The following is a 21,673-nucleotide window of genomic DNA, read 5'->3' as shown; positions in this document are numbered from 1 at the left end:
CACTTCTCAACCTCTGTCCTAGACAAACACACACAAGTCCCCGAGGAGGTAAATACAAGGGTTTTCACTCTAGCATTGTTTGTGATTATATTCTTCTATATTTTCTAATCCTCTAAGAGTTTTGTTTTGCTTGTGGATCTTAAAAAAAGATCGAGTCTTCTGATTATATGCAGTAAACAAACCTAAACAAATAAAAGGAGGGAGTAACAATGGCACCCTCCTTTGGGCCTTGGGTGCCGAGGGGGAAGGAGAGGAGATGAGAACGGAGGGCCAGTCTCTGGAGCCCTCCACTCCAGAGCTGAGCGGGCACAGCAGAGCTAGTTAACATTCCAGGACCAAAAGAAGCCTCCAGTATGGGGGGAGGGGGCTGCAGATGGATTTACCCCAGTATAGCAGCTCTGGGATTCCCAGCCCTCTTTGTAAGTCAGTGTCTGGGGAAGTTTGAATGGCAAGGGGTGGGGAGAGAGGGGGCCACAAAGGGAGAGAGAACAGAAGGTGGTTGCTAGGAGATGGCGTGAAAAGTCTCAACATAAGCTTGGAATTTGGCGGAAACCACTGATCTTGTGCCAGGGTTTTGGAAGACAGGTCCTGGGCCTATTTCCGGCATCAGACCTTTGCAGTGGTGCCAGAGAGAAGGAGAGAGAGGGAGAGAAAGGGAAGAGGGAGGGAAAAAGACAGGAGAAAAAGAAAGGCGTGGGGGGGGGATGGAGGGAGGGAGGAGGGAGGAAGAGAAAGGGAAGGAGAGGAGAGAGAGAAGGAGGTGGGGAGGGAGGGAAAGGGAAGGAAGCAGGAAGACACAGATGGAGTGGGACAGAGAAGGAAAGAGAGAAACTGAGACCATTTAGAGAGAATCCTAAAACATACGAACATACAAAAATTCAGGAACCTTGCCCTGTTCTTTATCACATGGAGGAAGAGAAGAGGAAGAGGGGGGCCAGCCTGTGGGCCAAATCCAGCCCACTGCCTGTTTTTTGGACAGTGCAAGGTCCAAGCTATGAATGGTTTTTATATTTTTAAATGGCTGAAAAAAAAAAATCGAAAAGAGAGTGAAATTTCACGGTGTGTGCAAATGACGTGAAATTCACATTTCAGTGTCTGTAAATGAAGCTTCAATGACAGAATCACGGTGGTTGGTGTAGGTACCATCTATGGCTGCTTTCACACTACGATGGCAGAGTTGAGTGGATATAACAGAGTCCGTATGGCACACAAAGCAGACATTTTCTATCTGGCCCTTTCCAGAAAACACCTGCTCACCCCTGGAGTAAAAGATACTAAGGAAAGACTTCGTGTGAGACCAAACATATAATCTAGGGCTGTAACAGAAGAGTCACTGAGTGCTTCCTGTGAGTAAAGGTCTGTGTTAAGTGCTCAGCATGCATAATTTTTTGAGTCTACAAAATTCCCCATGTGTAGTGGCCTTTTTTTTTTTTTTTTAGTTTTTATTTATTTATTTATTATTTTTGGCTGTGTTGGGTCTTCGTTTCTGTGCGAGGGCTTTCTCTAGTTGCGGCAAGCGGGGGCCACTCTTCATCGCGGTGCGCGGGCCTCTCACTGTCGCGGCCTCTCTTGTTGCGGAGCACAGGCTCCAGACGCGCAGGCTCAGGAGTTGTGGCTCACGGGCCTAGTTGCTCCGCGGCATGTGGGATCTTCCCAGACCAGGCCTCGAACCCGTGTCCCCTGCATTGGCAGGCAGATTCTCAACCACTGCGCCACCAGGGAAGCCAGTGGCTATTTCTTAGATCTATATTTCACAGATAGGGAAACCAGGGTTAGAGCCTGGTTCTCAGCCCAGGCTTCACCTTAGAATTACCCAGGAAGTTTTTAAACTTACTGATGCTCAGGCCTCACCCAGCCCTAGAATCCCACAGGGAGTTGGATGAGTGAGACTCCAAATTCACATCTGTCTGGATTCAGAGCACATGCACTTAAGTACAACTACACACACTTCCTCCAAATGGCAAGGTTCCTCGGCTCTGCTCATTTCCAGCTGGTAGTTACCCGTGTTGCTCCTCGATTTACTGCTAAGAATCTCTGCTGTTTCTTGCGTGTCTACTACGAGCTTTGCGCTTTCACTTCATCAGTGGCCCTTCCTTCAGTCCCTTCTGATTAACCCCACCCAGTCGGTGTGATGTCCCCACTTTTCAGCTGAGGATCAGACAAGGTCACAACGACTTGCCTAAGAGTGGGTGCTCTTGAAGGGGAGGGCGGGGACTCGGAGGAAGCATGTGTGGGCTTCTGGAGAGCCGGTGACGCTCTGCTTCTCGATTTGGGCACTGGATTCACGGGTAGTTTTGTTTCCGAAAATTCGCTGAGCTGTACACTTACGTCAATCTTTCTGTATGTACATTATGTTGCAATACAAAGATTAAAAACGCTTTGCCTAAGGTTACACAAAAAAAGATGAAGCTAGGATTTGAACCCTAGTCTACATCACTGTTTCCTAAAGTGTGTCATAAGACCCTTCTGTGGGTAAACAAGGGACTAAAGAACACTGATCACACAGTGAGAAAGCTGTGTCCCTTCTGTGGGTAAACAAGGGACTAAAGAACACTGATCACACAGTGAGAAAGCTGTGTCCTGTTCACTTCTCCTTCAGACCTGTTTACATCAAGGAGGAAGTCTCTCTTGGGCAGTAGCATGTCTTTAACATTGCTGAAACACTGACTGACCTTCCTTTTTAACAACGGGAGAGGAGACCTTAGTCTTAGAACCTTGGCAAGCAATATACCCAGCTAAACTTGAATACTCTTGTTGTATTTTCATTACATTTAATCTTCCACAGTTACCTTCTGAGGCAGACTTGGCTCTTGGCCTACTCAATATCCATTCCTACTTTCTTCCTTAGTAACAGAATCCTGAATTTTGTACCAACTAAGAGACCTCATTTCCCAGTCTCCCTTGCAGTTAGGTAGGCCAAGTAGCTAAGCTCGGCCAATGAGAAGCAAGTAGAAATTGCTGGGTGGGACTTTCAGGAATGCTCCTTGGTTACAAGGCACGCAGGAAAACTCTGTTGTCTCTCCTCTTGCCTGATGCCTGCCTGATGGTTGGTGACTCTGCAGCCATTCTGTGCTTAGCAGCCTTGATGATGGAGGTCACACCTAAGGCCAGCAAAGCAGAATGAGAGAAAGAGCCTGGGTTCCCAGTAACATCGTGGGGCTGACAGACGTGCCCTGGAATGCCTTTTTCCAGTCTTCTTTTTAAGTAACAAAGAAGTAAACTTCTATCTTGTTTAAGCCCATTATTTCTGCTCTCTGTTCCTAGCAGTCAACTGCAATTCCTTACTGAGGAATCTTCAATGTATGGCAAATTATACTTATTTCCACTTCTAGTAATATAAAGCTTCCTAAGAATTTTTTTTTTAACCAAAATAAATGTAAGTTCATCAAGACGAACACTAATCTATTAGATTATTAGATGTGAACTAGCATGAGTAATTCCTGGAACACAAAATGACAAACTGGGAAGGGATTTTGGGAACTACTGTACCAGACTATATACTGCCTTTTTGCCTGTAGAGAACCCATGAGGAGAGAGGTTCTCCGTTTTCACAGAGGAACACTTCTGTTGGTTGCCCTGGTATTTGGGGATCTCATCCTTGGGCCCAGGTCCAAGCCAGGTCAGTTCCCAGGGGCACCCTCACTTACCAGCTGTCTTCCAGGGTCTGTGCGCTGCTCCTTCCCTCCTGCCTCTTCTCCAGCTCCACGGCTGTCTGTTCCAGCAAAGCAGACACAGCATCCTGCAGAGACAAAGGCTGATGGGTCCATCTGTACACCATGGGCATAGCCCCACCCGGCAGGAATCAGAGTGTGTCACCCTCCCAGTGAACGGAGGGTAAAACTGAAGACCAGAGTGGGTAGGCATCTTGCTGTAGAGTCACATAAATTGGAAATACAGTCCTTAGTTCTTCTAACTGGCAGTTCTCTGGAGAATAACCTCTGCATGCACAGAGTTTGGAAGACAGCCAAGTTTAATGTTTGGGTGAGACGGAATTATAGGTCTCCGGCTGTAAGGACAGCATGGTGTAGTCAGGGAGACCATCCCATAAACCATCAATAACAAAACAATCTGGGAAGGACTATGAGAGAGATAAGTACTGGATGTTTGAGAACAGAGGCATGGTGGCAAAGCTAGCTTGGGGGCTGTATTCAGGGAGGGCTTCCTAGAGGAAGAGTCTTCATACTGAATGGTGTCTATGGTGAGGAAGCCTGTGTGACTTGAGGAAATTAATGTCTCGGAGACTCAGTTTCCTCTAATAATTACTCCACCTCTGATGTCCAGCCATCTCCAATTCAGGGAGAGGCTTTTCCTTCCATCCAGCCAGGTGCCGCATGTGCAGGAGAAGGGTACAAAGCTGTGGCCCAGCTCACCGTGCTTTCAGGTCCTGGCATGGGGGCCATGGCTCCCGCTGGTTTGGGCTCCCTGCTCTGTTTCTTCAAGTATTTGTAGCTCAGGAGGTTGTACCAGCGAGTCGACCTCTCCCCGGACCGGCAGACCTCAGCCAGGCTGATCTGGGCGCCTCCCTGTGGAGAATGGGAAAAAAAGCACAACCAGGGGGTGACAAGGTATTCTGGGGGCAGTATGCAAAACACCACTCCAGGTGAGACAGAAGCTTCCTGGGAGGAAGAAATGGCTAGGTGCTAATCATTTTCCAATAACTCATTTGTTCACTAACTTATTCTTTCATCGAGTTGTATGGGTTCTTTAAATATTTATCAGATACATGATTTGCAAATATTTTCTCCCATTCAGTAGGTTGCCTTTTCATTTTGTTGATGATTTCGTTTGCTGTGCAGAAGCTTTTGTTTGAGGTAGTTCCACTTGTTGATTTTTGCTTTTGGTGTCAGAGTCAAAAAACATCATGATCAGGACTGATGTCAAGGAAAACAACTCAAAGCTCCAGGAACAGCGGACTGGAGGCGTAAACTGTAATATATCTATAGGGTGGAATATTACATAGCTATGTACAAAAAATAAGTAAGATCTCTAGGTAGTGATGTAGAGAGTTCTCCAGGCTATATTAATTCCAACAAGGTAACAGTCAATTTTAGGCTGGCTCATAGGCGTGAATGGTCTACCTCAGTAAACTGGATGCACTCTGACGGCATTTATGCATTTGTTCATTCATTTATTCAACACACACCCATTTTCCCAGTAGCCTCTGTGCGCCGGGCACTGTTCTGGGTGTTGGGGATATGGAAGGATTTAAGGCAGAGAAAAATCCCTGCCCTCATGAGCTTCCATTCCAGTCTGGGGCAATCAGATAATCAATAAGTAACTTCTATATTGTGTCTCATAGAGTCTAAGATGCCATCGATTATAAACTGTATTATTATTTCATGTACCACTAAGAAAGAAAAATAGTTGCCAATTAGACTATGACCTGTCATCTAGTATACACTGCATCTTGATTTCACAGATGATAAAATGTGAAAATAATATGTACCCTAATACCTATGATATAGAGAAATATTAGGTGATGTAAAGTGCTGCAGAGAAAATAATACAGGGAAAGTGGAGAGGAGGGGGTAAGAGAGTGGAGGGGGCAATGTGATTTTAAATAGGGTGGAAGGAAGTCGTCACATAGAAGGTGACATTTGGGTTAAGATCAGAATGAGGTGAGGGAGTGAGATTTGCCCATCAATATCCGAGAGAAGAGAATTCCAGTTAGAGAGGACAGCAGTGCGAAGCGCTGGGGAAGGGGGCGTGCGGGTGTATTCAAGGGGCAAAAGGAGGCTGGAAGAAGAGTCTTGGGGATAAAATCCAAGAGATGACAAGGAGCAGACCCTGGAGGGCCTGGGGGGCCAGGCAAAGGCCCAGGTGTTGACTCTGGGTGGAGACAGAAGCCATCCTAAGGCTTCAAGTAGAGGAGTAGCATGCAGTCATCTGCAATTTAATAGGATGCCCCTGGCTACCGTGTTGAAAGGAGACGAAGGGCAGCAAGAACAGAAGCAGGGGGATCCAGTGGGGGATTCTGCAACCACCGGGCGAGAGGTGGTAGTAGGTCAGGAGCACGGAGAAAAGTGGTTGGAATCTGGGGATCTCCTGAAGGCAGAGCTTCCAGGAGGTCCTGAAGGATTGGAGGTGGGATATGAGAGGAAGAATGGGGTCCAGGATGACCCTGATATCTCTGGCTTGGGCAGTGGAAGAATGGGGTTGCCTTCAGTTGAGATAGTGAAGACATGGGAGGAAAGATCAGGGGCGTGCTTGTGGACACATCACTGGTGATGGCTACTGGACGTGCAAGAGGAGATGTGGATTCCGGCAGTGGACATACAACGCCGAGATGAGTGGAAAGGCCCAGGCTGGTGCCATCACATGGGATGGTGTTTGAAGCCAGGGGATAGGACGAGATCACCGAAGCAGTGCACGCAAGTAGAAAAGGGGAGAGGAGCAAGGCCTGAGCTCTGGGGCCTTCAAACAGAGAGAGGTCAGGGAAATGAGCAAGAATCTACAAAGGAGACAGACAGAGAAGGTCAGTGATAGGGGAAGAAGGCCAGGAGAGCGAGGCGTCTGGGAAGCCAAGTCAGGGCAAAGGATGTTGAGGAAGATGGAGTGAGCAATTGTGCCAAACGCTGTAGACAGGTCAAGAGGGACAAGGACAGAGAGCCGGCCACCGGATTTAGCAACAAGGAGGTCCCTGATGAGCACATTTCCGGTGGAACGATGAGGGCAAAAGCCCACGTGGACTGAGATACAGAGAGAACACACACACCTCTTTCATGCGTTGCTAGAGAGCAAAGGAAAGAAATAATGTAGTAACTGGAAGAAGAAATGGGGTTAAAAAAATTTTTTTTAAAGCAGGGGAGAAATAACAGTATGTTGGCATTCTGATAGGCCAGATCCAGTGAGGAGGGAAAACTGGAGACACAGGAGAGAGCAAAAGAGTAACAGTTGGCGTGACGCCCTTGAGAGAGGATGGCCCTAGATGGGAGCGGGGAGGGCCCATCCTTAGCCCCGGGAAGAACAGCAGAGCCCACGAGGACAGGTAGATGCGGCGTGGCAGCTGTGGGGTTCCTTCTACTCTTCCAGAACTGGGTGTGAAGGAAGGGCCTCAGCGGAGGGAGAGTAAGGGCGAGGAGAGAGGAGAGGATAAGAATTTGTCACTGAGACAAGCAGGAGAGTAAGTGGTCCAGGGAGACACAGTATAAGCGCTGGGCAGCAAGAGGGCTCACGGGAGGTTCGTGACCACGATTTTAAAATGACACCGCAGGGCGGTGGTGTGTGCGTTTTGCTCCAATTGCAAGGGAGGAGAGGAGGGGAGGGTTCACTTTGACGGGGCTGGGTTTTTGCCAAGTGGGGATGGCAAAGTGAGAAAGGGGCAAGGGGGCAGTTGTGATGAGACATGGGCTATGAGTGGGGCCTGGACAGGGGGCTGCCTTTACAGAACGTGCACAGTCAGGGCTTCAGTAACCAGGACCCGGCTGGAAAGCCTGTGACTCCTGCGATGCCACCCTAAAGCATTTGGTGGAACTGTTGCCCATGATATTGGGGAAGGCAGTATTCATCCAAACCCATAATCCAGTAGGATAGTGTGATGATGACATGTCAAGATGCTGGAATCCTTGTTCAAATCCAGACTTCTCTACCTACTTGCTGGATGACCTGAGCCGGTTAATTAGCCTTTCTGGGCCTTGATCCCTTATTTGTCAGATGGAGATAATCCTAATATTGCTTCCCAGGGCTGTCGTGAGGATTAAATGAGATACTGCACACAAAGTTCTTAGCCCAGTACTAGACACGCAGACACTACTCAGGATGGGTACTATTGTCCTTGCCCGGCTGGTTAAACGGCTCAAAACAGACCAGGGATTCCACAAACCCAGCAGTGAGGGGAGCCTGTGCGTGGGAGCCGATGGCCCTTCCTCCTCTTGTCTCGCTTCCTTTCCTCCTCCAGCCACCAAAACACAACAGCCTAACACTCACGTCCCCACGGGACACGGGAACGGAGGCTTCCCGTTGGCCGTGGACGGAGACAAGCCACGGCGGGATGAGCGCTGTGGCTGCTGCCATGGCAACCAGCAATGGCCAGCCGTCAATTAGGAAGGAGGAATAAACGGCATCCAATTAGGAGAAGAAAACAGGATTGAGTCTCTTCTCATTTAGGAATGCTCGGGGCTAAGGAAACGCTTCACTGGAGGAGCCTGGATTTGTTTATTCATTTTTATTTTAAAAATTCTATCCTTGGGGCTTCCCTGGTGGCACAGCGGTTAAGAATCCGCCTGCCAATGCAGGGGGCATGGGTTTGAGCCCTGGTCCGGGAAGATCCCACATGCCGCGGAGCAACTAAGCCCGTGCACCACCACTACTGAGCCTGCGCTCTACAGCCCGCAAGCCACAACTACTGAGCCTGCGTGCCACAACTGCTGAAGCCCGCGCGCCCAGAGCCCATGCTCCGCAACAAGAGAAGCCACCACAATGAGAAGCCCGCGCACCACAACGAAGAGTAGCCCCTGCCCGCCGCAACTAGGGAAAGCCCGCGCGCAGCAACAAAGACCCAACTCAGCCAAAAATAAATAAATAAAATAAATAAATAATAAATGAATAAAAATTCTATCCTTTTATATATATACACACACGTGTGTGCGTGTGTCTGTATCTATCTATCTATCTATCTATATATAGGTAGATATATATATATGTCCTTTTTTTTTTTTTTGGCTGCACTGTGCAGCTTGTGGGTTTTCTCAGTTCCCCAACCAGGGATTGAACCCAGGCCACGGCAGTGAAAGCCTGGAGTCCTAACCACTGGCTGCCAGGGAACTCCCTGGAGCCTGGATTTGGAAAAGCTTTCCGCTCCATCCTTCAGCAGCACCCACCCTGCCTGCCAAACCCTGCAGTCACCATCCCACCCGGGGACTCCAGGGAGCACTGTGCTGGCACACAGAAAACATCCAGGGTCTGACATGGGTGGACCTGCCTGGGTTCTAACTCTGTTCCTGCCACTTCCTGACTGTGTGACCTTGGGCAAGTTCTTTGTGCCTCGGTTTCCTCACTGGTGTAACAGTTAACTATTTTACAAGATTGTAGTGAGGATCAATAGAGATAACACATGTAAGGAGCTTAGCTCAGAGCCCACCATATAAATTGCATCCAATTGGCACAAGCTAGTGCATTCCTGTGAGCAATAACAACAACATAAATGGCAATGATGCTGTTATGAACCCTCGCCAAGCAGGAAAGGGACGGGAACTGATTTCCCGTGAGACCTAGTGTGTGCAGACACTTTGCTTTACATCCTTGCTACGGGCACCAGCAGTACTGGCATCACCTGGGAGCTTGACAGAAATGCAGAATCTTGCTGCCTGCCTGCCCAGACTTGCTGAATCAGAATCTGCATTTTAACCAGAGCCGCAGGTAACCTGTGTGCATGTGAAAGTTCAAGAGGCACTGCTTTAATGCTTCATTTAACCCTCAGAGAACCACCTGTGAGGTAGCCCGTGTTAGCTGGTCTTACAGATAAGGAAACAGACAGAATTAAAGAGTCTTAGGCCACACGGTGGGGAAGGCTGGTGACTCAGCCTCAGGCACAAGGGATGTGCAGTTGCAATTCCACGGCAGGAAAAGGAGCTCCCTGCTCCCCCTTCCCCTGCTCTCAATAAGTCTGGGAACAACGCTGTTCATCTGTGGGAGAGCCCCTGCCTAGAACCCAAGAAGGGCTGGGCTGATAGCACAAGCTGTGTTTCTCCAAGCCTTCTTCCTGAAGCGCAAGGTGGACCAGTCCCCAGAAGGACAGAAGGCTGCACAGATAGACAGACACAGCCCTCACCAGGCACGCCTCCAGATGGCTCCTGTCGGTGGCGCAGACATCGACTCTTAAGGTCTTCTGGTGAAGGGCTGGGTAGGACATGGACACCCAGAACACCTCGTTGAACACCAGGGTGTCCGAGGCGTCCAGAGGCCGGGTCCGGAACAGGCAGGTGGTACTCTCGGAGCAGGGAAGGATAGCCACGCGAATGTTCCTAGAGGGACAGAAACACAGGAGAGCCTGGGTCAGGTCAGCCCGGGTCTGGGGCTCAGGTGTTAGGCTAAACGGCTGCTGCAAATCCCCAAGGAAACAACAGCGGACAAGAGTTTGTAGTTATGCAGTTATTCATGAGGGATGCATAAGGGCCCCAAGGACAATGTGCTGCTTTTCCTTCTACTGAATCCCCCAATCGTGAGGCCCTCAAAGCTTGTGGAGCCTGAGGCCAACGGTGTGCAAACTGCTGTGGACAGAAGGATCCGAGAGGCTGCTTGTTAACACTGAGGAATACTCATACAACTGCTGGTAGGAAGGCAAAATGCCACAACTCCGGCGGAGGGGAAGGTGACAATCCTAACAAAAGTACATATGCATTCACCCTTTGACCCAGACAGCTGGCTTCTAGGCACAGATACTGCTGCACAAGTACCAATGAGTTACAGAGAAGGTTATTCATCCCGGCCCTGTTTGTAACAGCAAAGACTGCACACAAGTCCAGGGTCCCATCTTGTCTTCCTTCTGTTTTGCCTGTTTTCCGGCCTGCCTTCCTCCTTCCCACGTGTCACACCCCAGACGCTGGCTGGGTGCAGGCCACAGAAATATAAGCTCCTGCTGCTGCCCTCAAGGCCTACGGTCTAGCAAAGGAGGAACATGTAGGCAGACGAGCTCAATGCAACATAAACCCGGTCTGCACAGGACCGAGCTGGGAGGCAGACAGTGCCGGTCTTTGCTGTATCATCAAACGTAAGGTAAACACCCATCACAACCTGCCAATAGAAGCACAGTGATGGGAGCCGGCTCTTCAGAAAGGCAGGCCCGGCTCTTTCTGCGTGGAATACTCGAGCTCGGAGCAGATAAAAGGGGCCGTGACTTTCCTCTTCATCAGGCTTCAAGTTTACAAGGGCAGAGGTTTGCTCGCCACCCCTTCCTTAGCGCTGGCGCCTGGTAGGGGCTCAGAACGCATATGTGGAAGGTCTGAAGCTGTCTGGAGCGCTGCGCTTTAGAGCAAGCGTGTTTGCTACCCTGCCTGCATCCACGTTCACGGCACTGACACTGTGCATCACGGTCAGGGGCACTAAGTACCCACAGAGGTTTACGGGGCCTGTTGTTGGAGCAGAACAGAGCAGGAGAGTGTCCCCTGGGATGGGCGCAGAGCGGGAGAGGATAATATACAGCCCATCAGCTACACACTCACACTTTCCGGTCTTGCTGCAGCAACAGAGCAGAAAGGTTGCTCAGCTGGATGATTAATATTGCAAACTGCTTATTCTTCTCATCATACCTGAAATGAAAAGGGGGCATATGGAGCACCTGTTAGTAACACATTTATCTCTCTCTCCCTTGATAATCACAGATGCGGCTGCTGGCTGCTCTGGGGACTGCGGTGAGCTGGGGAGCACAGGCCCAGTGTTTGCTGCCAGGCACGGACGCAGGTCCAGAGCTGTCGGTCTGAATTTTTAAAGAGAAGCCAGAGGTTGTATAAAATTTCCTGACATTTAAACACTGGCAGTTAATTCCTATTTTAAAAAATATTGGGGCCAACCTGCATCAAGAGAAAACAATAAGCAATCTGGGCTGCAGCCCCCAGGGGTTGACTTCAGTCCAGGTGAGATGATAAGACAAAAGCCGTGGCAACAACGACCAAACAGACCAAAAGGCAGGAGGTCTTGGTCCCTGCCTGGCTCTGCCACTGGCCAGCTCAGTGAATCCAGGCAACTTACAAGGTCTTCAAACCTTGTTTTTTCTCTTTTGTGAAATGGGGAACTGGGAGGCATGGAAAGAGATCCCCCCCCAACCCCCTTTTAGTTAGGAGCCCACAGCTGTCAGCAGGTCCCGCAGGCTCTGCCTGCCTCGCTGGGCAGCTGTGAGGGTAAATGCTGGAGACCCTGCACAGGCCACGCCCCTCTGTCCCGCCCTCCCTGCCACTTACTTCAGGGCGATCTGAACCCGGGTTGCACCCACTACTTCTGACTCGTCACTGTCAAAAGCAGCGGCTTCTGAGGCACCCAGTCTGGAAAGCAACACAGGAAAGAAAGAGGGTCAGGCTTCCCTGTAGTGACCAGGGGCCAAAGCCATTTTCCAGAGACAGGGTTCTCTCTGGGAGGGAGCAGCTGGGTCCTCAAGGAGGAAGGTTTGGGTCTGCTCAGCCTCCCTGTGGACCCTGCCTGCCCACAACTACTCCGGATCCCTCTCTTGAAGCAGCAGCTGCGCTTTCTCTAATACTTGCTCCTCTAGCCATACACCCTTGACGGCAATTGCGGAACTAGCAGTCTCCCAAATGTGAAGCATCTCCAGCCCCGGGAGGAGGAGCTCTGGTTGCTCCTTCAGCACCACCCTCCTGTGGGTCCCTCCCACACACACCTGAGCAGGCCCGGGCCTTGCATACTCAAGAGTTCCCAAGACTCAGGGACCCACCTCTGCACGGAAGCCTCATACACACCACTGTCCCCGGCCACGGATTCATCCGACACGGCAGCTGAGACACAGGCCACTTTCAGGTCGCACCCCTGAGCCTTATTCGCAGCTGGAAGAAGAGAGGAAAAAAGGAAGGATGGCAAGGCGGGGTTTAGAAATCAGGATACTGTCGTCACAATACATCTTTTGATCCCCTCACTGTCCTAACATGGTCCCGCCAAAATCCAGCCACCTCTGCACTTGACAGCAAGGTCCTGCCTTTTTTTGCGGTGAAGGAAAGGGTAGCATGTGATTCTGTGTTTAACGTCTCAGACTCCAGAGCCAAACCACCTGGGTTCAAATCGCAGTTCTGCCACATACTGCTTCATGACAGTGGGACACTGATTTACTCCCTCTCAGCCCTGCATTCCTCATCTGTAAAATGGGGATAATAATACCTGCCTTGCTGGGCTGTTGGGAAGACTGGATGAGATGATATAGGGAAGTGCAGGTGCAGGGGAAGTGCTCTAGAAAAGTCAGTACCACCATCCTTAGTTACTACGACTATCATTCCCATCACTACAGTGATGTCTTCTAGATCGATCCCTACACACCTGGGGCAAAATAACAGCCCCCGGACCCTTGGGAGGGGCAAGAGGAGGAAGAAGGGAAGGATTTAAGTACCGGCTGTCCTACTCGCCCATCCCATTCCATTCCTAACTCAGCCCATCTCCCCTGCCCTTGACAGAGGCCCTCAGAAGTCTCTACCCGGGGCTCAGACCCGAGCATTCAGCACACACCACACATTCCTTCCTTCCCCAAGTAATGGGCGCTGACGGTGTGCCAGGTCCATTGCTAAGTTCAGAGCTACTAAGATGAACAGGACAGCTCCTGACCTCCACGCAGCAGGGGAAGGACAGATTCAGGTGCTTCAACTTCACGGCCAGCACTTCTGAGCACCCCCTGTGTGCCAGGCACATGGGCGGGGGGCGGGCAGATGGGAGAAGGGGCTGGGGGTGGGGATGGTGACAGTGAGCCTGGGAGAAGCCAAGGGGCCATGTGGGCGTGGCTTTCCCAGCCTGTGTCCCACATCTGCTGCTGCAGCCCTGGAGACCTCCTGCCTTCAGACCCACCCCTCTCCACCCTCCACTAAACCACTTAAGGAGATTAATTTGTCTGCTGACTGAACAGTGGCACTAATCGCATAACCTGCTTAGTGTCTGGGCTCAGCCTGGCATCAGCTGGCAGCGGGGAAGGCTTCTGGAGGTGGCATGAAGAAACACCAACCTGAGACGCGAGCGGGCTCTGGCCCCCAAGCTGCACGGATGTTGTGGCGGAAGGCGGGGGGATGGGGGTCGCTCCCTGCACTCGGTTGGGGTCCCAGCATCCCCGAGCCAGCTTATCGCAGCCTTTAGACAGGGAGCGCCGGGAACGCTTCTTGAGCCTTGTTAGGGGTACCACCTGCACCCTTTCCTCTCCAGGGAACAATTTTCTGAAGCTTGCCACCGGCTACAGCAGGAAGCCTGTTTTTATTTTTGTTCGAGGGCACTCAGCAAGACTCCCTTCCCGGTGAGGGAGCCCCAGGGATCTCTGGGCTCCTCTTCCAAGGAAGCGGCTGGCACGCACCCAGCAGAGCCTTTAATTAACCGGGAAATCTCGTCGTTTCCCCCTTGCTCCCACTGGCCCTTGCACACGAAGGAATTGATAGCTCTGGGTGCAGCGGCAGCCCTCCCACCCATTCCCGGAACTGACGGCTGAAGTGGGTTGAGCTTCTAGCTGGCCTCACGGGAGCCAGGACCAGGGGCCCTTTACCGACAGAGCTGGCACATGGCTCATTGTGGGTTCTGGGCAGGTGGTCCTGGAGCCAGTCCTGACTCTACCGCTTCACAGCAGTGACAGTGACCTTGGACAAGTCACTTAACCTTGCTGAGTCTCATTCCTTTCAGTCTGTAAGATGAGGATAATAATAGCACCCACCTCATAGTGTTGTTTTGAGGCTTACGTGAGTAAGTACACCTAACGGTGCCTGTTATCTTGTACACCTGAACTTGATAAATCACCCTGCTCAGTCCTGACCTTCATACCGTAGGCATGATGGCATCAGCGAGCACCAGGAGTGTCTTAGGAATAAATACACAGAGCTGCTTCATGTCCTAAGGGGAGCGTGATGATAAAGAGATTGGGCTCTGGGGTCAGAAAAGCCCAGATTCCAATCCCTGCTTCCCCACCTGCTGGGGAAGCACCTCTCTGAACCTCTGTTTCCTCATCTGTGAAATGGGTATAACGGAAGTAACCTATTTCATCATATAAAGCACATTGCTCACCACATAATGCACCCCAATAAATTTTAACTATTATAATTTATTATGTGGTTGCTGCTAAAGATAAAAGATTTTTCTTGTAATAAATCTTTGCTGTCATCATCAGCATCCGACCTGAAGCTGATGATGACAGCTTCCGACCTGAATCTCAGTCCACACCATAATGCTCTCTTCTGACCCCATGCAGAATGGGAGTCATATCATTCCCTGGCTTCAAACAGTCACACGGATCCTTGCTGCAATGAGGGTAAAACGTAAACTCCTTACCTTACACAACCCGTACTCTGCCCAATTCTCTGCCTTGTTGGTGATCTCCTCCCTCTGGCCCCTCTTGCAGCCCCTTGCTCCAGCCTCAGAGACTTTGTTCTTGCTTCTCCCAAGGCTGGCTCCCTCTCATTGCTCAAGCCTCCGTTCAAGTGTCGCCTTCCTTCACCACCCAATCTGAACTGGCAGCCCTAACCCAACCTGAAAGGCTCCATCACATGCCCTGTTTTATTTTCTTCCTAGCGCTTTTATTGATCTGCTTGTACAGTTATTGTCTGTGCCTTCATTTGCATGTAGGCTTCACGGGAACCAGGACCCTGTCTGTCCTCCACGCTGTATCCTTGTGACTAACCCACATGGCATATCAGTTGAATGAAAGAATGAATGAATCCATGTACAACCATCAGCACAGGACCTGGCATTTAGTTTCAGGAGGTACTTAATATCTGTTGCATGAATGAACCCACCATGGAAAAACCCTTCGCTCAAGACCTAGACCATAGTAAACACATAATAAATACCTACTGAATGAATAAATAAATCAATATACCATGTAAAGACCTGGCACATAGAAAGCAGTCAGTAAATGTTGCCCATAGGGGCTTCCCTGGTGGCTCAGTGGTTGAGAATCTGCCTGCCAATGCAGGGGACATGGGTTCGAGCCCTGGTCTGGGAAGATCCCACATGCCACGGAGCGACTAGGCCCGTGAGCCACAACTGCTGAGCCTGCGCGTCTGGAGCCCGTGCTCCGCAACAAGAGAGGCCGTGATAGTGAGAGGCCCACGCACCACGATGAAGAGTGGCCCCCACTTGCTGCAACTAGAGAAAGCCCTCGCACAGAAACGAAGACCCAACACAGCCATAAGTAAATAAATAAATAAATAAATAAAATTAAAAAAAACTAAAAAAAGAATCCGCCTGCCAATGCAGGGGACACGGGTTCGAACCCTGGTCAGGGAATATCCCACATGCCGCGGAGCAACTAAGCCCGTGTGCCACAACTACTGGGCCTGCGCTCTAGAGCCCATGAGCCACAACTACTGAGCCCACGTTCCACAACTACTGAAGCCCGCATGCCTAGAGCCCGTGCTCCACAACAAGAGAAGCCACTGCAATGAGAAGCCCGCGCACCACAACAAAGAGTAGCCCCTGCTCACTGCAATTAGAGAAAGCCTGCGCGCAGCAACGTAGACTCAACGCAGCCAAAAATAAAATAAATTAATTAATTAAAAAAAAAAAAACGTTGCCCATAATTATCACTGGGGTCTGGAACTCGGAACCGAGCACAATTCCCACCCTCCTCCCTCCTGGAGGCTCCCGCCCTCAGGATGTGGTGTCCTTTACCTTGGCCCAGAGGCTTGCCCTCTGTTCCGGGTTCCTCCAGCCGGTACCTCTCCCGGGTGCTGTTGCCAAGGCTCAGTTCGCAAAGAGCGGCACTCAGCTCGGGGTCTTCAAACTCCAGGTTGCTCAGGAAGGCGTCTCCAGCCAGGAGGGGGTCAGCGATGAGGGGGGAGCAGGGCGGGGATGGGGAGGAGAGCGAGGAGCGGGGCGACAGGGAGGTCATGGACTTCGGAGTGCCGGACAAGGAGCGCAGGGCCTGCAGGCGGCCGCCCCCCTCTGCCTTCTGGGTCTTGGCCACCTCGTCCTCGTGGATGGTGGTGATGCAGCCTGAGGGCCGGAAGCCCGTGGCCCCCTCCAGGAGCAGGAATTCCACCTTGCTCTGTAGTTCCGAGTCCAGCTGTTCGAAGGGGTCATAGTAGAGGTCGGTGAAGCTGGCCGAGGTGGAGGAGTCCAGGCTCGAGGCGGCCAGGGAGCCCCGGCTGGACGTGAGGGATCCGGGGCTGCTGCCCGAGGACAGGCTCTGCATGCTGCCAGAGAGGCTGGGGCAGGGGAGGGAGGGTGAGGACACAGAGTGGGTGGGCCGCCCCGAACTTCCCCCGAAAAGCACCACGTGCACTTAGAATGCACCATCTCATCAGACCCTCTTGACAGTCTCCAGGGCGGACCACGCATCCCCATTTCACTAAAGAGGATATCCCGAGAAGGCCACATAATCAGGAGCTGGCAGAGCTGGGATTCGAACCCAAGCCAGCTGCCTTAAAAGTCCACTTTCGCCTCAATATCTCTGTTTCTCAAACCTCCACCAGCGGCATTCCATTTTCATATTTCTCCATATCTGAATCCAACCCCAAATAATGCTGCTTAATGTTTTCCTTCAACTCAACTCACTTTTTACACGTTAATATAGTTTCCTTAAAAAGGAAACTTTATATCCTAAGTGTAATTTGAAAAGCATTGTCAACTGTTAAAAATATTTGATGAACACAGAATGTCGTGATAAAATTCCAGCCACATTGCCCACCGAGGCCCCAGCCTGAGGCCTACCCTCTCTGCGTTGTGCAAGTTGGCTGGAGAGACATGAACAAGACACGCTAGCACCCAACTGGGGCCTTCTGCTGTGTCGTCAGAGGACCGAGGAGGCTGCAGTCTGGGGAGGTGAAGGACCCTGCCCCCAGCCACACCAGGCCCAGAGCGAGTCCCCCAGAGCATCCGTCTGCCTGCTGTGCTGCTAAACGGGCACGCTCAGGCCATGGAGGACATGTGAAGGGCAGAAGCTGGGCTGGGCTGGGCTGCCTCGGGACGCCTGCATATGGCCGTGCCCAGGGGAGCGCTCACCCCACTGCCTACTACTCACCTTTTCAGCTGGGAGTGCAGAGCTGCTACCTGCCGGGTGGCTTCCTCAAGCTCTCTCACCAGCTGGTTCCTCTTACTGTTTAATTTCAACCTGAAGGGAGAGAAGGCATGAGTGGGGAGCTCGGAGGGAACCCGCCTCCATCTGTCCGAAAGAGGAATCACAGGCATGGGGCTCATGGAGATGTACGCACAGACCCACAGACGCACACACAAGAACTTCCTGGAGGCATTATATTAGGATGTTTGGAGAGGTATGGCCTCTACGTATAATCCTATAGTAACTGCTATATGCATCACCTGCTATATACCAGGGGCTGACTAGGAAACTTATAACATTGCCTTAAATCATTTGCACAATAACCCTGCATAGTAAGAATTTTTTTTTTTAACCACTCTATATATGAGAAAACTGAGGCTCTTAGAGTTAAATAGTTTACTTAAAGCTAGAGAGTTACTGGCAGAATTAGGACTCCACCCAACCATCCCTCCCTACGCTGTGTACAGACATGCAGAGAGAGAAGACCAAGTGAAGACACGGTAAATGACCATGTGTAGATGGCCATCCACAGGCCAAGGAGAGAGACCTCAGGAGAAACAACCCTGCCAACACCTTGTCGTTGGAGTTGTGGCTTCCAGGACTGTGAGGAAATAAATTACCATTGTTTAAGTCACCCAGTTCGTGGAACTTTGGTTTGGCAGCCCTAACAAATGAATGCACCATCTTAGGGTAAAATATAGAAGGAAAAAAAAGGTAGGGTCCAGGACTGAGCTCTGAGTCTATATAGCATCCCAAGGCTGAATGGACGGGCAATAGTCAGCCAAGGAGCTGCAGAGAGTGGTTCCAGAGAGCCTGGGGAGGATCCAGGTGAGCGTGACAGAGGGTCAGAACCCGGGAGCTAAGGCCTGCACCCAGGCATGCCCACAACAGAGCCCAATTCAGCAGCTCCCTCCCTGAAGGCAAAACCCTTGAGTTTAGAAGGGATGCCTGGATATAGGCTCTGCTCAGCCCCCAGTTTCTCCTGAAATTCCCCATGGGGGTGGCTTAGGTGGGCTCCAGAGAGGGTGCTGGTCCTTGGATCTGACAGGGAAGGAGCTCCATCACCCACTCATGACTTGGGCTGCTCTCCTGCATCCACTAGATTAGTGGTTCTTTGTCTGTGGCCCACAGAGCTCCCCCACCAGAAAGGGAGGTGTGCTTATTAAATGCACATCCCTGAGTTCTACTTAGATCTACTGAATCAGAAAGCCTAGGGGCAGTGCTCAGGAATCTCCATCTTTTTTTTTTTTTGGCCACGCTGTGCAGCTTCCAGGATCTGAGTTCTCCAACCAGAGATTGAACCCGGGCCCCGGCAATGAAAGTGCCAAGTCCTAACCACTGGACCACCAGGGAATTCCCTGGAATCTGCATCTTTATTCCCTATTCCAGGTGACTTTTAGGCACAGTAAGGTTTCTGAGCTGCTGCACTGGCTGGGGATTGTAAGGCAGGAACTGTGCCTCACTCTCTCAGCCCCTAGCATGGCGCCCACCACATGGATGTGCTTGAAAAGTTATTGCTGAATGGAAGACTTTTCCCCAGTTGATGTAGGGAAAGCTCATTTGCTCTGTTGAGAGACCTGGATGTTAAATCTCCCAAGGACAGATATGTCCCACCGTTGGCATCTTATCCCCTTATGCCATCCTGCTGCAGGAGGAATGACCGACTCATTGCTCCCAGAGCACAGCCAACCCAGCCTGGGGCCTGGAAGAAAGAGTTCATTTCCATGGAAAACCTAACCACGCCATCCCTCCACTGACACGCCCAAGGCCTCCAGCACAGGCCCTGCTGTGAAGACCAGAGCTTGCTTGAGACACAGCTGCAAAGTGATAAGGAAGGGGCAGGACCAGTCACTGGGGAACTGGCCTTGTGAAATTTCAGAAAAGACCACAGGAGCCACGGCCTCGGCATGGTTCTTGGCCAGCTCAGTCCCCAGCCCTGTTTTTCCAGAGTCCTGCCCGGGACTAAGGGGGGCTGGCAGATGGAGCCCATAATGAACAAAACCCCGGTTTTCAGTGCAATGGACACGACTATGGAATCTGACCCTTCATGAGAGCAAGACCTTGAAAGGGTGTGAGGTCTGGGGTCAAGGCGCAGCCTGGGCCACCACTTCTATCTTTGTTTTCCTCTCCCCTGGGAGGAGACCACAGAGGTGTGCTCTGGCAGTAAATGCAGGTCCCCAGTGGAGCCCCAACAGGAGGCTGAGGGGACTGGGAGCCAGACGGCCTTGACCTCCCGAGCACAGGGGTGTAGCTACCAGCAGCAACACACAGATGCCGAGGCGGCCTCCTACAGGTATTGGGCTTCGCTGGCCATACGGTGTTTGCACGTGATGCCTGGCACATGCCGGGAGGCCAAGAACACATCAAGTGAGGAAGCAGGCAGAGGACCCAGGAGGTGGGGCTGGAATCCCCACAAGCTGCGGCTCAGCCCCTGGGGTGCTGGTTAAAAATGCAAGAGCCTGGGCTCCATCTCAGGCCTGGAGAATTGGTCCCTGGTGTGGGGGCAGGGAGTCCTCACTCTAACAGGCACCGAAGCTCTCAGGAGTGCTGGGGAGGGCCCCTGGGGAGGGAGGAGGACGCAGCGTGCAGGACGGGGAGTACTGGGGGGAGGTCTGTGCTTCTGATTGATTCGACACTGGGGTTTGGTAGGCCCTGTGGTGTGCTCTTCCTGGATGTGTCTCTTCCTGGCCTTCTCAAAGGCACCTTGAACAGAGAGGCTGTTGTGTGAGGTGAGGAGTCTAATAGTCCCATGTGGAGAGACAGAGAGAGAGAAGAGAGAGAGGAGCATGAGAAGCAAAAAGAGAAGAAACCTAGAGAGAGAACAAGAGAGTCAGAGGGATGAACACAGACAAACAGGGGGCCACAGGCAGACAGCTGAACACAGACGAAGACGGCTGGGTGGGCTTTCTCCTCTCTTTCGTGCAGGAGGCTCACAGCCGTCAGCCCCGTCCCTGTCCTTCCCGAGGCTCTCGCCTCTTCCTGCCCACGTGCCCCCTGGCTTCTCTCTGCATGTCCCCCAGGGGACCTTGCCCTCTGGGACCTCGAGACACCTGCTCAGCAGCTGCCATGGCGTGGAGGTTCTGGCTTCCCTGGACTGGCCGTGCGAACTCACTGTTCCAGGGGAGCAATCAGACCTTTGAAAGACGGGGCTGAAGGCAATAATAAAAGACCTTCTAAGTGGGCAGGAGACTAAGGCAAGCATGAGCTCCAGAGCCAGCAAGCCTGGGTTGTAATCCCAGCTCTGCCATTTGGTGATGTTGTGTGAGCCTCAGTTTCCACAACTATGAAATGGAGATTAACCTCAGGGTTGCTGGGAGGTTTAAATGAGATGATATAGCTTACAGAGTCTGGTACTTAATGGTACCTTTTGCATGTAGTATAGGGGTCTCTAAGAGAATATCCAATCCTAGTTTCGAGAAACCAGAATTATGATAGCAGAGAAGAGCCTCAATTCACAATCTGGTCCAACCACCTGCCTTCAGAATATATAAGTATTCAATGTAATTATCCTGGTTTTTTTTCTCTATTAGGCAATTGAAGTCCATATTGGTCAATGACTTGCACAAGGTAGGTGGTGGGAAGGGTATCTCTATTGACCCAACAAGGAGTAAGGCTGCCAGGGATCTGTTCTCTTCAGCTGCCGGCTGTGAGCATAATGAAAAGCTGAGGGCTTTCTAGGGACGGCTGTAGGGTCTGGGAGCAAGTCAGGGGCCCAGAGGACTGGGAGACAGACCAGGAGATGCATACAGAGGCCTGTAAGGGTCTGCCCAGGCTGGCGAACCATTTATTCTTTCAACTAACTCTAAAGGCACAAAGGTGTCTGGACACAGGCCTTGTCCCCAAGGTGCACAGACAGCCTTGGGGAAAGCAGGACAAAGTCTTGGCACTAACAGAGAATTCTAGAAGGTGCTTCCTAGGGTTACAAAACACCAAATATTGAAGCCCTCTCCTCCTCCTTCTCCCACCTGCCTGGTGGTAGGTCAGTGTTGATCAGCCACC

At 51.4% G+C, this 21,673-nt stretch overlaps 1 protein-coding gene across 1 annotated transcript in view; it reads right to left on the bottom strand.

Moving 5' to 3' along the window:
- WWC1 (WW and C2 domain containing 1) overlaps nucleotides 1-21,673 on the bottom strand; it is a 147,584-nt gene that overhangs the window by 17,469 nt on the left and 108,442 nt on the right. The window contains exons 10-17 of the mRNA XM_061189920.1: nucleotides 17,639-17,728; nucleotides 16,288-16,823; nucleotides 12,380-12,488; nucleotides 11,895-11,975; nucleotides 11,160-11,246; nucleotides 9,770-9,962; nucleotides 4,371-4,523; nucleotides 3,648-3,739 (exon numbers count right to left, since the gene is read on the bottom strand). Coding sequence (XP_061045903.1) covers nucleotides 3,648-3,739; nucleotides 4,371-4,523; nucleotides 9,770-9,962; nucleotides 11,160-11,246; nucleotides 11,895-11,975; nucleotides 12,380-12,488; nucleotides 16,288-16,823; nucleotides 17,639-17,728 — 1,341 coding nt within the window. The remainder of the gene's footprint in view (nucleotides 1-3,647; nucleotides 3,740-4,370; nucleotides 4,524-9,769; nucleotides 9,963-11,159; nucleotides 11,247-11,894; nucleotides 11,976-12,379; nucleotides 12,489-16,287; nucleotides 16,824-17,638; nucleotides 17,729-21,673) is intronic.

This window comes from Eubalaena glacialis, chromosome 4, assembly GCF_028564815.1.
Source record: "Eubalaena glacialis isolate mEubGla1 chromosome 4, mEubGla1.1.hap2.+ XY, whole genome shotgun sequence".
NCBI classification, from domain to species: Eukaryota; Metazoa; Chordata; class Mammalia; order Artiodactyla; family Balaenidae; genus Eubalaena; species Eubalaena glacialis.
This window is presented reverse-complemented; position numbering and strand designations above follow the sequence as displayed.